The sequence below is a fragment of the Aspergillus ruber genome (assembly GCF_000600275.1).
Source record: "Aspergillus ruber CBS 135680 unplaced genomic scaffold scaffold00053, whole genome shotgun sequence".
NCBI lineage: Eukaryota > Fungi > Ascomycota > Eurotiomycetes > Eurotiales > Aspergillaceae > Aspergillus > Aspergillus ruber.
Window position 1 is genome coordinate 76,134 of NW_024467349.1, and position 12,930 is coordinate 89,063.

Here is a 12,930-nt window from a genome sequence, read left to right on the forward strand (position 1 = left end):
TCAGTGGCGTTCTCAATGGACGGGCGACTGCTGGCGTCGGCCTCAGACGACAGCACAGTCAAGCTCTGGGACCCGGCCAGCGGCGCGCTGCGCCACACCCTCGAGGGCCATGGAACTGTATATAGACTGAGCTTCGCAGAAGACAGTTCATACCTGGAAACCAACTTGGGGATAGTGAATTTACCACCATGTGTCAATGATAATCCTGTTCATCCGACCAAAATTGAGATCAGTGTTTCGGATCATGATTGGGTGACTATACAGGGTAGGAAACTCCTCTGGCTACCTGCAACCTATCGACCAACCCATGTGGTAACCCGAAATGGCATCCTTGTCATGGGGCATGCATCTGGACGTGTTACATTTTTTGAGTTCTGTCTGTAAGCATTACCCAAGATTGCTGCTTCCACCATTCTTTATATTCTACTCTCTCTCTAAAAGGAGGGCCTGGGATAAACATGGTATATAAAGCGTTTCATCCTATCAAACCACGAGTCTATCTCCTTCTAGTCATCTAAAGAATGTGGTGAAATCACAAGTGGCATTGGTTGTTGGATTTGCCGCTTATCATTATCCAGAAATGAATTTCGGTCACTGTGAATGAGTCATTATTAGTATCTTGGAATATTCGCCTATCTACTGTAAATTAGTAATCGATTCCTCTCACTATAGTACGCTACCATGGGACAGCTGCCAAAGTATGGGCTCTGAGTGGATAGCGGGCATGGTCACACCTGAGTGTCTCTTCCAATTAAGCTTCGCTGAATGTGTAATTCGGGAGTCTGGTGCATTTAGTCAGACTGCTGGACAGATTTGCACTGAACGTTCCAGAATCCATGTACTATTCCTTACAAGTAAAAATATTATCGAGACCGTTTCGTACCATACATGACATATTATATACATATTCAAGCATAAATTTATGTGTGCCATATACGGTTTGGCGTTCCTTGGCATTTAGGGTTTGGAATCAATTCCGAAGTCTGACATGGAAACTGATTTCGGAGTCGTCTGTATCACTGGGGGCAGCTGAGAAGACCGAGCTTATCCATATCACCAGGAGAAGAAGCGAGCAACTACGAGGGCAAGTAGTCATAAACGGGAAAACCGTCAAACCATCACCCACGGCGAAGCTACTGGGTGTGATCTTCGACCATGAGTTGCGGTGGAAAGAGCATATCCAGCAAGCCATCAAACGTGCCACCAAGGTAACCGTTGCTCTGGCTGGACTGCGACATCTACGCCCAGAACAGATGCGACAAATTTACCAAGCGTGCGTCACACCAGTGGTAGACTATGCGTCAACAGTCTGGCATGACCCTCTACGTGATAAAACCCACCTGCGCCACCTAAACACAGTGCAAAGGGCCCCTCTGGTTCGTATCCTGTCGGCGTTCAGGACAGTAGCGTCCGCCACTCTAAAAGTGGAAGCGCATGTCCTTCCAACACACCTCCGCCTCCGCCGCCGAGCACAATATACCATCGCGAGACTCCACACTCTACCTCGTATTCACCCTATTTGGGGTGCGCTCCTCCGAGCTCAGAGACGAAGGAACAACATTGGAAGCTACGCTCGGTTCCCACTAGCGGAAGCTCTAAAGACTATGGACTTACAAAGATTGGATGAACTAGAAACAATCGACCCAAGTCCACTGCCACCGTGGCGAGCTGAACCCTTCGCGGAGATTGAGGTTGGATCAGACCGAGAAACGGCCGTGGAGCGAGCTGAAACTACACGGTCCACATCGGATATTGTTGTCTACTCAGATGCCTCTGGACGCGAGGGTCACCTAGGCGCTGCCGTTGTGGCACTCGACAGCAACTTGGAGACTGTCGAATCCCAACAGATTCAAGTAGGACCAATGGACCGCTGGTCGGTTCATGTAGCGGAGCTTATTGGTATCTTCTACGCTATCAGCACAGTGTTTAAAGTTGCCCATCAGCCCTCAGAAAGCTTAGAAAGGAGACGGAAAACAGCGACAATACTGTGCGACAGCCGATCAGCCTTGCAGGCGACTCAAAATCCGACGAACAAATCTGGACAGCGGATCATCCATGCGATCCTCCAGGCTGCCAAAGAGGTCCAAACAAAAGGAATCGCGCTGCGCCTTCAATGGGTGCCAGGGCACTGCGATAACCCTGGAAATGACGCTGCAGATCAACTGGCCAAGGATGCTGCACGCCCAGGCAAAACGCACCCCTTCTGCCCACTACTCTCGAGGGAGAGCGCGCGCCTCCACGGCAATATCCTTAATCAGTGGGAGCAGGAATGGAGGTCATCCAACAAAGGTGGTCACCTACGAAAGATCGACAGCACCCTACCAGCAACTTACACGAGGCTATATGGGAGCCTGCCCAGGAACCGAGCGTACTTATTAACACAGCTACGCACAGGTCACAGTTGGTTATCTACCTACGCTAAAGCCTTTCGCTTCCGCGACGACGACCGGTGCGTGTGTGGCGCACAAGAAACTGTCACCCATGTGCTGGTGGATTGTCCAGATCTGAGGGACATTCGAAGAGAGCTACGAAGGGAAGTAGGGGACGCGTTCAGTAGCGTCTCGAGTCTACTGGGAGGCTCGACCGTAGGTAAGAAAGGTAAACCACACACCGTCTCAAGAGCAAAGACGGTCAAGGCCGTTTTGGATTTCGCCGAGGCGTCACAGCGGTTTTGGAATTGCGCGCCACGAGGGCAGCCTAACAATGGGAACGGCAGTTAGGCCACGGCAGGCCTTGACGAGGCACTAAGTTCGTTTTCAGGAAGTGGAACACACTACATGTACGTACGCGCGGATATATATAGTTGAGGTAGCCTGCATATCGCTTTCGAGCGAGGGGTCGGGGTAAATGATATCAACCAACCAACCAACCAACCAGTCTGTATCACTGCAGCTAAACATAGTGAGAGACCTCCCACAGTTATCCAAGGAAATCATGAATGGGTTACAATTGTGGACTGTATTGGATCCAGAGGTTGTTATATTCCACCTTTGATTATTCTGAAAGGGAAAGAGCAGCAAGCTACTTGGTATCAAGAATCAACCCTTCCACAAGAATGGCGAATTGCAACCAGTCCAAATGGTTGGACCACTGATATAATAGGCCTTTGCTGGCTTAAGGAGGTATTTGAACCATATTCTAAACAACATTCAACTGGTGCAAAGCGGTTACTTATTCTTGATGGCCATAGCAGCCATTTGACTGCAGATTTCGATACCTTGTCACGGGCTCGGAATAGTAGATAATAACGAACTGAATTCCTATCTAGACTATTGTAGCCATCGACGAGAATATCGAATCCGGAGAAAAAAAAAGGGAAGAGGAAATCTATCTAGGTAATGAAGGGTTTTTATAGAGGTTGTTGGCGACATGGCTTAGTAGCAGCATTTGCGATGTATCATTCATTGCTGCAGTGTTGAGCCGTCATATATGAGTCGTCACATACCTTTCGCAAAGAGAATGCAATTACCTGCCTTTGCATGCCTCCACATACATCACATCTTCTCCAACCACTAGATGTTGGTGTTTTCGGGCCGCTTAAACACGCATATGGAAAGCTGATTGAGGAGATGATGGTTGCTGGAAACAATCATATTGATAAGCAAGATTTCTTATCTCTCTACCCAACTGCGCGTGAGAGAGTCTTCATGAGGGAGAATATATATGGTGGCTTTGCTGGAGCAGGGCTTAAACCACTGGATAAAGAGCAGGTTCTTGCAAAGATAACTTTTCAACTTCATACACCAACTCCACCACTGTCATTAGTGGAGGACTCAGTCTCCTCTGCATTCCAAACACCTCAAAATTCTCGCCAGCTGGATCACAAGCTCCACAGCCTACAGAGGAGTCTTAACAAGAAGAGACAGCTATCTAGTGGCCCAATATCTCATCTTCAACATCTTGAGAAGGCTGCACAAATGGCAATGAATACAAATATTCTTCTCCATGAAGAAATCAAATCTCTACGTGCACAGAATGAGCAGAAGATAAAGGAGAGGACAAGAAGGAATGCTAATTTAGGTACAGATACTATCTTATCTGTACAGGAAGGTCAGGAGCGTGTCCAGCAGCTTGATACACAAGTTGAAGAACAGGTTGATAGGGTGCCTTGTCAGCGAGCTCCACGGCGATGTAGTGGTTGTGAGGAAGAGAGGTACTGAGACAGCGTGATGAGCGTACCGCGGACGGTATGCGTAGTATTCCAAGAGACTAATCGCTGGTGCGCTGAAGTTCGCCCACCAGCACCGCGAAGTATCTGATGATGATGAAAGTCGAGGTGGATCAATAGCTTGTCCGATTACCGAGGCCGACAGATCCCTCATATACGGACGCACACACTCGTTTAGATAGCTAAGCACTCATTCTACCATCAATGAAATTTATAGATATCATTGTCACCCTCCGTGTAATCTAAATTTCCTCTTCATACATAGCCTCGTGCAGTCCGGATAATCGACTCCCCGACTTCCCCGACTCGGAGTTAACCGCCTTATTGGTTTATCCGTTTCAGATGAGATCTGATAGGTCGGATCAAAGGGATAACGTTAGTCCGACTAGCGAACCCCCGATATATGGCCAGCGTTCGCCACATATAGATAGACAAGCACTCAAGCACTCGTGTACTCTAGGCTACGTTAGATAGAGTATATCAATCGTTCGTTTCAGTTGGGTCTTCTACATATAGGCCTCGTGCAGTCGGATGATCGACTCCTCCGGTTTCCCCTGAACCTCCGACGGAACCCATTTCAGTATCATCGCGGCGGTCACATGACTGATATGGGTCATGTGATCTACTATTCATGTACATGGATAAATATGCATAAAGTCCGCACTGCATAGGCAGTTCTGCACTGCGGAAGCCGCAGCGCGGCCTCCGTACTACACAAGTTCTAACATATTCTAACCATGGTTGGATCAAGTATCGTAATAGTATGTAATGGGAAATTCGGGAATATGAACCACTCCCATTTCCCACATTTCCCAACCCGACCCATCCCTATGGGAGTAAACGGGAACTGCGGGAATTCCCAATTATTCCCTTTCCCACTGCGGGAATTGGGGATTGGTCCCAACTCCCGACAGGGTTCGGGAATGGAAATTGCGGGTTGGGATTGACACTCTAATTATTGGGACGTAGAAGACTGCAATGTCCTAATCGCAATAGAACTTATTTTTTCATAATAAATGCATTTTTTCTTGTGTTATTGACTTCAACCTTTCAAACACCGCCGGGAGATGGCGCGCTCGGTTGTGGATTACGTTATTCAAGCCGATGAATCATCAAATTATGCATCCTATTTGGGAAAGTTATGCAAAAACAGGCAGGCGACGGGCGGCCCGCGGGTGGGCTCCATGCTGCCCTGGCGAGGTCTAACTGCCGAATCTGTCGATCATGAAAGTTAAAATGAACACCAGTAAGTTCGTCAGATCTCGTTTTTGAGTGTAGTTTTCTCTCTACTTTTATAAGGCTATGTTAGTTCGAGGCTATATATAGCTTTATGATGCTTTTCTCTATCTTCCTATGCAATTTCAAAGGGAATTCGACGATGTTTCATAGATTAAAGTCATATTGTAGCCCTTTACAAGAAAATGTACATAGTTCGCGCTATGTTAAATATATATTTCCATCCTGACTGCGTGAATCAACCAACAATCATAAAATTACTTGCAACCACGCCTTATCTACTCTAATATTCATGCCAAGTCTATCATTTTAATAGTATTTAATAATAATACAAGATCATTTCTTATTATTTCATTCAGTAAGTAGGAGAAGGTGCAGAATGGTATTGTCATAACCAAACATGAGCAATTTCGGTATCAAAACAGGGGTTTGTCAGCTTCATAATTGTCACTTGATAGTCCGAAATAGGGTAAATTAGCGAATTTTATGCTAGTGCGGATATATGTTGGATATTCAACATATACCGTTGGACATTCAATGGATATCCGCAATTGGATTTTATTTTTTGAATATGGCCACCGCCTACATGCATTGTGCACTCAGTACTCCGTTTGGCTCTTTGAGCTTCTTTCGCAGCGACTTTCCCTTTTGCGTCTAGCTGACGGCCACCAGATTGTGTATTAAAAGGCCGTACAATAGATAGATATCTAGAATCAGAGTCCTTCCTCTATTCACTCTGAATAGTGCCTATGACATCGTACCGAGCATAGTAGTCAATACAAACACTGACTGGACTAAGGTAGATACTAGCTAGTAACTTGACTAATTAGGCATACTATAACGGGTGAGTTGATCGAGCTGAGAATGGAATCATATCGCATTATGGTATGCTAAGTTTCTATATTGGCAGAAGGTTTTCCTCCTTATTCATCAAATCCCCCTGTATATCGCTAGTCAATAGATCCCACGTATTCCTTTACAATGCGGTCAAACGCAACACAAAGGTATCAACTTTATGCTACCCTGCGTAACACAGAGCTGTTCAGATGCTCAGGCGACACTGATTTGATCCCGGACAGATGAAGATTCAATTCCAAGTCCCCGAGGATGCTGCGAAGCACATGGCGAACGCCTTCTTTACCACCAATTGCTAGACCGTACACGTAAGGCCGACCGAGCAGGACCATTTTGGCTCCAAGCGCAAGAGCCTTGACGGCATCCGCACCACAACGGATGCCAGAGTCGAAGAGGACCTCCAAATCTTTTCCGACGGCATGGACAATCTCCGGGAGCATGGCTAGCGAGCCGACGCCACCATCCTGTTGACGTCCACCGTGGTTGGAAACGACGATGCCCTGCATTCCATATTCGACAGCCAGCTTAGCATCCTCAACAGTCTGGATACCCTTGAGAACAATTGGGCCGTCCCAGTTTTCACGCAGGAGACGGAGATCCTCCCAGCCATGGCTGGTTCCGGGGAAAATCGTGTGAGCCCATTCAGCCGCAGCCTTGGACATGTCTTCTTCAATGGTCTTGCCATGCTTCTCCTGAAATTTGCGCCGGAAAACAGGGTCAGAGAACCCAATTTCGGTCCCGATATTGTCCTTACGAAGGAACGGGTTATAGGCATTGCCCAGATCCGACGGTCGCCATCCCAGGATGTATGTGTCAAGGGTCACCACCAGGACCTTGTAGTTGGCAGCCTTGGCCCGTCTCAGCAGACTGAGGGTAACATCGCTCTGGTCGTTCGGGGGCCAGTAGAGCTGGAACCAGCGGGGCCCGGAACCGTTGGCTTTTGCAACGTCCTCTATACTCGTCGCAGATGCAGTGCTGAGGATGTATGTCACATTCTCCTGCTGCGCTGCGGAAGCCGTTGCAATCTCACCTTCCCGGTGGAAAATCTGCTGGACTCCTACCGGCGCAATAGCCATCGGATAATTGTATTCGTCACCGAACAGGGTAGTCTTTAAGCTCGGAAAGTCGGATTTCACCAGACGGGAGGGCACAATTCCCCATTTCTTAAAGGCTGCCCGGTTGTTGCCATCGGTTTCGCGAGATCCGGCAGAACCCCAGACATATCCAAAACTCTCTGCCGAGAGTCGCTCTTTGGCTAATTGCTCCCATTCAAAGGCGTTGAAGGTGATTGCCGGTCTTTTATCACGGAGGCCTTCCTGATAAACGTCCACTTCGTACGAATGTGGCGCTAAGTCCGGGGTGGTATTCATGATAATAAAATTTCTCTCACAAATGGTACAGGATGTAAAAATCTTGCAGGATGGAAACACAAGCCTTTTTAAAGCTGATTCCCATGTTCTGAGCGAGAACCGGGACACGATGCGGACCGCAAGCCGGCCCGCAGATGAGATATAAAACTCGGTAAATACTCCTTTCTCGGCCGATATACAGCATCTTGTCGATATCAATTATTGGGACTCGGACGGAGTACCTGTAAGAGTCCGAGAGTCTACAGAACTACGATCTACAGAGTACATTCGGACGGAAACAAGATCGACCGGGTCTAGTGATGCCGACACAGCAGCAGTCGGGGAAACCGTCATCCAACTCCGAAAAGTTGCTGTGCCGATGGTTCGCTATTTATTTCATATCTACGTCTGTCGCATATCCGTACCGTCCTTCCAGATCTGTGGCGTCATAGCGGCCATGAGAATTGGTTAAATTGTGTGTCGTGGACAAATTCCCAGGCCTTGTTAAGGGGTATATTTCTTCAATCAACACTCAATTTTTTATTTATATGTTTTTATCTAATCCACTAATTTTATTCAAAGAGGAGAGAAGAAACGATGATGTTGAATGCAGCTACTCGCAGATGTTGTCTTCACCATGCTCGGGCTGTTCAACGTCGTGTTGTAGTAAATCCAATGGAAAGCCATGGCTGCTCTTTCGGGAAACAGCGTTCTATCAGTAGTAGTTCACCGCAATATCTCAGTAAGTACAATGTCAGCCAAAATCGGGGAGGGAGCAGGAACCAGGACGCTAATGACAGTTTCGGCGACAGAATCCCCGGAGCAGGTGTTCGATCCAAAATATTGGAAGCAAGACCGTCGGGGTGTTGTCACTCTGGGTATGACACCGTCCTCCGTTTCCTCAACAGGCTCTTTTTAGTGATTGCCCATTTTTGCTGATTAGAGATAACTCCAACCAGCAGCGTTTTCTTTGGCATGCATCGGTGGTTACAGTATCGATACCGCACAAGCCGAACAACCAGTATCATCGCCAGGATCAACGGCTTCTACGACTCCTCTTCGGATGACCAAGCCTCCAGGCCATGATAAATCCCCAGAGAACCTTAAAGCGGCGTTGACAGAATTCATCGAGATCCTTGGACAAGATAATGTCATGACTGACCACGAAATCATGAAGTCATATACCGGATCGGATTGGTCATCATATGTCCCAAAAGAGAACGAGGTACCCGCCATTGTGTTGAATCCAGGCTCGACCGAGGACGTGTCCCGTATTATGAAAGTGTGCCATAAGCGAGTGATCCCGGTGACCGCATATGCGGGAGGCACGAGCCTGGAAGGACATTTTACTGCCACCAAAGGCGGAGTATCAATCGATTTTCAACGGATGAATCAAATAGTCGCCCTCCACAAAGACGATTTAGATGTCGTGGTCCAGCCTGGGGTGGAATGGGAGGCATTGAACGAAGAACTCGCGCAAACCGGGCTTTTCTTCCCTCCCGATCCGGGGCGCGGCGCGAAGGTTGGAGGTATGGTCGCTACTGGCTGCTCTGGAACCAATGCATACTACTATGGCACCATGCGCGAATGGGTGCTATCCTTGGTGGTAGTTCTCGCGGATGGCACGGTCATAAAAACGAGGCAGCGACCTCGCAAATCCAGCGCAGGATATGACTTGACTAAGACTTTCATCGGCAACGAAGGCACCCTAGGTCTTGTCACTGAAGCCACCCTGAGACTAACCAATTATCCCGAGAATCAGACCGTGGCTGTGGCGTCCTTCCCATCCATCCACAGCGCAGCTGGTTGTGCTTCAGCAGTAGTGAGAAAGGGCGTGCATATCGCGGCTGTTGAACTCCTCGATGACGTTCAAATGGAGACCATCAACGCCAGCGGACTGACCAGTCACCATTTTGAAGAATCTCCAACGTTGTTCTTCAAATTTTCGGGCACTCCCTCCGGGACCCAGGAGCAGATCTCCATAATCAAAGATCTTGCTGAAAGAGAAAAAGTCAAAACCTTCCAATTTGCTCGCGATCCTGACGAGGTCGACAAACTGTGGGGCACGAGGAAGTCGGCCCTGGACAGTATTGTCCAAAGGAAAAAGGACCCTTCTGATCGCGTGTGGACCACCGATGTTGCTGTCCCTATCAGTCGGCTACCTGACATCATCGAGGAAACAAGAGAGGATATCAACAAATCTGGTGTGGTCGGCGGCATTGCTGGTCATGTCGGCGACGGCAACTTTCATGGTAAGTCACCGTGATGTCCTGTCAAAGCACTTATGCTGATCACTCCTCCGCTTTTCATAGCAATGCTTGTATTCAGCAATCAGGAACAAAAATTAGTCGAGGAACTCATCCATCGCATGGTAAAGCGCGCGATTGAAATGGAGGGAACATGTACCGGAGAGCACGGTATTGGGCTAGTCAAGCGAGATTATTTACCGCATGAAGTCGGTGAGTCCACCGTTGATGCAATGCGCAAGGTATATTTCAGCCTGTTTTCTCTTCCTTTTCTCCTATTATGCATCTATTTGGCTAATTATGCTGTAGATGAAACAAGCCTTTGATCCCCTGTGTCTGTTGAATTGCGACAAAGTGATCCGGATGCAGGTTCCAAAGCAGGAGGAAGTATCCGAGTGATAAGGGTGAGGTAATATGTCCTATTTGTGATAAAATATCAACGGCTATTGTAACTTACGCTCTGCAGAGAATTACAAAAGAAGCCACCATCAAATCTACTAGATAGTCTATGGCAGCATCTCCGGGAACTTGGCGGGGCTCATATTGTCCTCTGGTTTTCCAGCTCACTGGAGAGTGGCATGGCTTGTCACGGGCATGGAAATAGTAGATACTAACGAAATGATTGTTCCTATCTAAACTATTGTAGCCATCGACGAGAAAATTGAATCTGAGGAAAAAAGAAAAGAGGAAATCTATCTAGAGAAAGAGGAGCTTTATTGGTGTTTGTTCGACGTCGAACCGTCACATAGCTGTCACTGTCACCATAGTCGTAGCCGTCACACGGCTGCTATGGCCATCCAAAATCAGCATACATTATCTCCCTAATGTACGGAAGGCTGTATGTGGCTCAGAGACAGTTTGAAGCCACCACTCCAGGCCTAATCTATCATTTGTCCAGTACATATTTGTGATTGTGTATAAGTAGGCCGTACAATAGATGCTTTTCTCAGAGTTCTTCTATTTCACTGCGAATAGTGCCTATGACATTGTACCGAGCATAGTCAACACTTTGCCCTAAAACTGATTAATCTTAATGTTGAGCGACTTATTGCTGTGAAGCATGACTGGAAGCCTAAACTATTAACGAACTACACTCTCAGACAGCAAGGGAATTTTTGGTAAGAAGAGTGGTTCTAACAGTGTCAACTACTTATACTCATGGTCCCTAACTGACACCGAGGATTAAATGGCTGTTATCTGTTTGCGATACCTACTGATGGAGGATCTGGAACACGGTGACGAGGATTAGTGCTCTAAAACTCGAAGCTTTCTAGATTATTCAACATTATATTGGCTGGACCACAAACGAAAGATGAGTTTGAGCCGAGACAAGAAGCGACCGGTCAAGTTCAGCAAATGTACGATATGAGTAGAAAAAGATTTTTATTGTGATTCCCTATTTTTTTGGAAGGCTATCGAGACTTACAGGACTCCGCCGGCAATGACTGCTTTACATCTGGCATCATTTAACGGACATGAGCGGGAGGTTGAGTTTCTACTGTCTCTTGGCGGAAAGGATATCAATTCGACCGATGGTACTAGAACCTACCCCGTTATCTTTGCCTCACTGAATGGTCATGAGGTCGTGCAGTTGCTGCTAGATAAAGGAGCCAAGGTCAACACCCAAGGTGGATTGTGTGGGAATGCTCTCCAAGCTGCGTCTTTGGAAGGACACAATAAGATATTGGAAATCATCTAGCACATCTGGCTCCTGATCAGTCGACATCCCTCCCCTCTCTTTTAAGATCAAAGGCCCCATAACCTCTGGAAACTGTAGCCTCGGGTACTGGAATAAACTAGTTTGATGGCTTGCTGTTGTCTATACGTCACTTTAAGCCTCACTGGACATGTACACAAGCAACATCTGTCAGACACTTTGTCCGCGAAACAATTCCCTGTACAGGAGTGGACTAAAGAGGTTATTTCAAATCATTTTTCAGAGCTATTTCCGCCCATCGACAGATCTGCCTTGCTGTCACACTTATGCTGGGAATTCTTACGGGGCTGTAATAAGAAAATAGTCGTTTTGCAAGCCAACATATCGTACTGTATTTGTATCGTTATATTTACGAAGTCTAACTATTTTTGTAATAGCAGTGGAGTAAAAGCCACACGAGTTCTTTAACAGTGGGGCCCAAGAAAAGAAAAGCAGTCGTCAGGGTAGAAGCAGTTTTCACTATCGACTGTAAATGCATCACCAAGCTTTCTACGAAAGCATTACTACGCCTCTGTGAAAGGTCGTACCTCTATTGATCTTGAATTTCTAGAGCAATTATTCAATGAATCAATTCTACCATCTCAAGAAGGATGTGGCGTGATTGAACCTTTGACATCAAGGTGAAAGTATTGTGGTGAGTACTTTAGACGCAGTTGGAAGCCAGTTATTGAGTACTTGAAAGTATTTGGGGGGGATGGGGGAGACTTTTGGAATGGAACATGTTTTCTTTCATGTTCAGAAATCAACTGTCTGCCTCCGTCAGTCCATTGTTGAAGTATCTTGTGTGACTATCTTTTTCTGCTTTGTTGCGTATATGCCTCATTCATGTCGAATTCCGCCCCTAGACATCTATGAAAATGCGTTTATTCCTTCAGCACGCAGAAGATGACAGAATAAACCATAATCTCTCTCACATCTATTATGGGAATTGCATTTGATTTTCCTGAAAGGGTTGACAAGATCATGGCTGTCGATATTGTTCCGACGGCGTCGATGTTTCAAGGGTTCGGGAATGTAAAGGCTGGATTGAAGGTTTCCATTGGCTGTTTCTTGCACAACCAGAGCCATTTCCCGAGATGATGATTGGGGCGGGAGAGGGTGGAAAGATGCTTTTTGGAACACACTTTGTCATCATGGACAACGACAGGTACTCTAGACGACTTTGTGACGGCTCAGCTCAGCGCCTTTATCGACAAACACCATCAACATGGCACACAATGTCATGAAAGTAATCAAGACAAACAACTGCTTAGCGAGGCCACACACAACCATATAAGATTTCGTGTAAATAGACTTTTCTTTTCTTTTCTTCAGATCGATATTCTCGTCGATGGCTACACTAGTTTAGACAGAAATATC

At 46.9% G+C, this 12,930-nt stretch overlaps 2 protein-coding genes across 2 annotated transcripts; one reads left to right on the forward strand and one right to left on the reverse strand.

The window, feature by feature from the left end:
* Positions 1 to 6,258: 6,258 nt before the first annotated feature.
* Positions 6,259 to 7,706, reverse strand: EURHEDRAFT_489420 (lactate 2-monooxygenase). Its single transcript, XM_040785618.1, has one exon. The coding sequence runs from the start codon at positions 7,627 to 7,629 to the stop codon at positions 6,418 to 6,420; it is 1,212 nt and encodes a 403-aa protein (XP_040633987.1). The 5' UTR covers positions 7,630 to 7,706; the 3' UTR covers positions 6,259 to 6,417.
* Positions 7,707 to 8,644: 938 nt separating this feature from the next.
* EURHEDRAFT_489423 (FAD-binding oxidoreductase) lies at positions 8,645 to 10,336 on the forward strand. The gene is made up of 4 exons (XM_040785619.1): positions 8,645 to 9,860; positions 9,921 to 10,096; positions 10,164 to 10,263; positions 10,321 to 10,336. Exons 1-3 carry the CDS (start codon positions 8,672 to 8,674, stop codon positions 10,251 to 10,253), a joined length of 1,455 nt encoding a protein of 484 aa, XP_040633988.1. The 5' UTR covers positions 8,645 to 8,671; the 3' UTR covers positions 10,254 to 10,263; positions 10,321 to 10,336.
* Positions 10,337 to 12,930: the final 2,594 nt, after the last annotated feature.

Excerpts from the sequence above, each read along its gene's own strand:
- EURHEDRAFT_489423 (XM_040785619.1), top strand. The coding sequence starts at position 8,672 with ATGACCAAGCCTCCAGGCCATGATAAATCCCCAGAGAACCTTAAAGCG. Across the intron at positions 9,861-9,920 it reads CGGCGACGGCAACTTTCATG|CAATGCTTGTATTCAGCAAT; the intron begins GTAAGTCACCGT and ends CGCTTTTCATAG. Across the intron at positions 10,097-10,163 it reads CCGTTGATGCAATGCGCAAG|ATGAAACAAGCCTTTGATCC; the intron begins GTATATTTCAGC and ends ATTATGCTGTAG.
- EURHEDRAFT_489420 (XM_040785618.1), bottom strand. The coding sequence starts at position 7,629 with ATGAATACCACCCCGGACTTAGCGCCACATTCGTACGAAGTGGACGTT.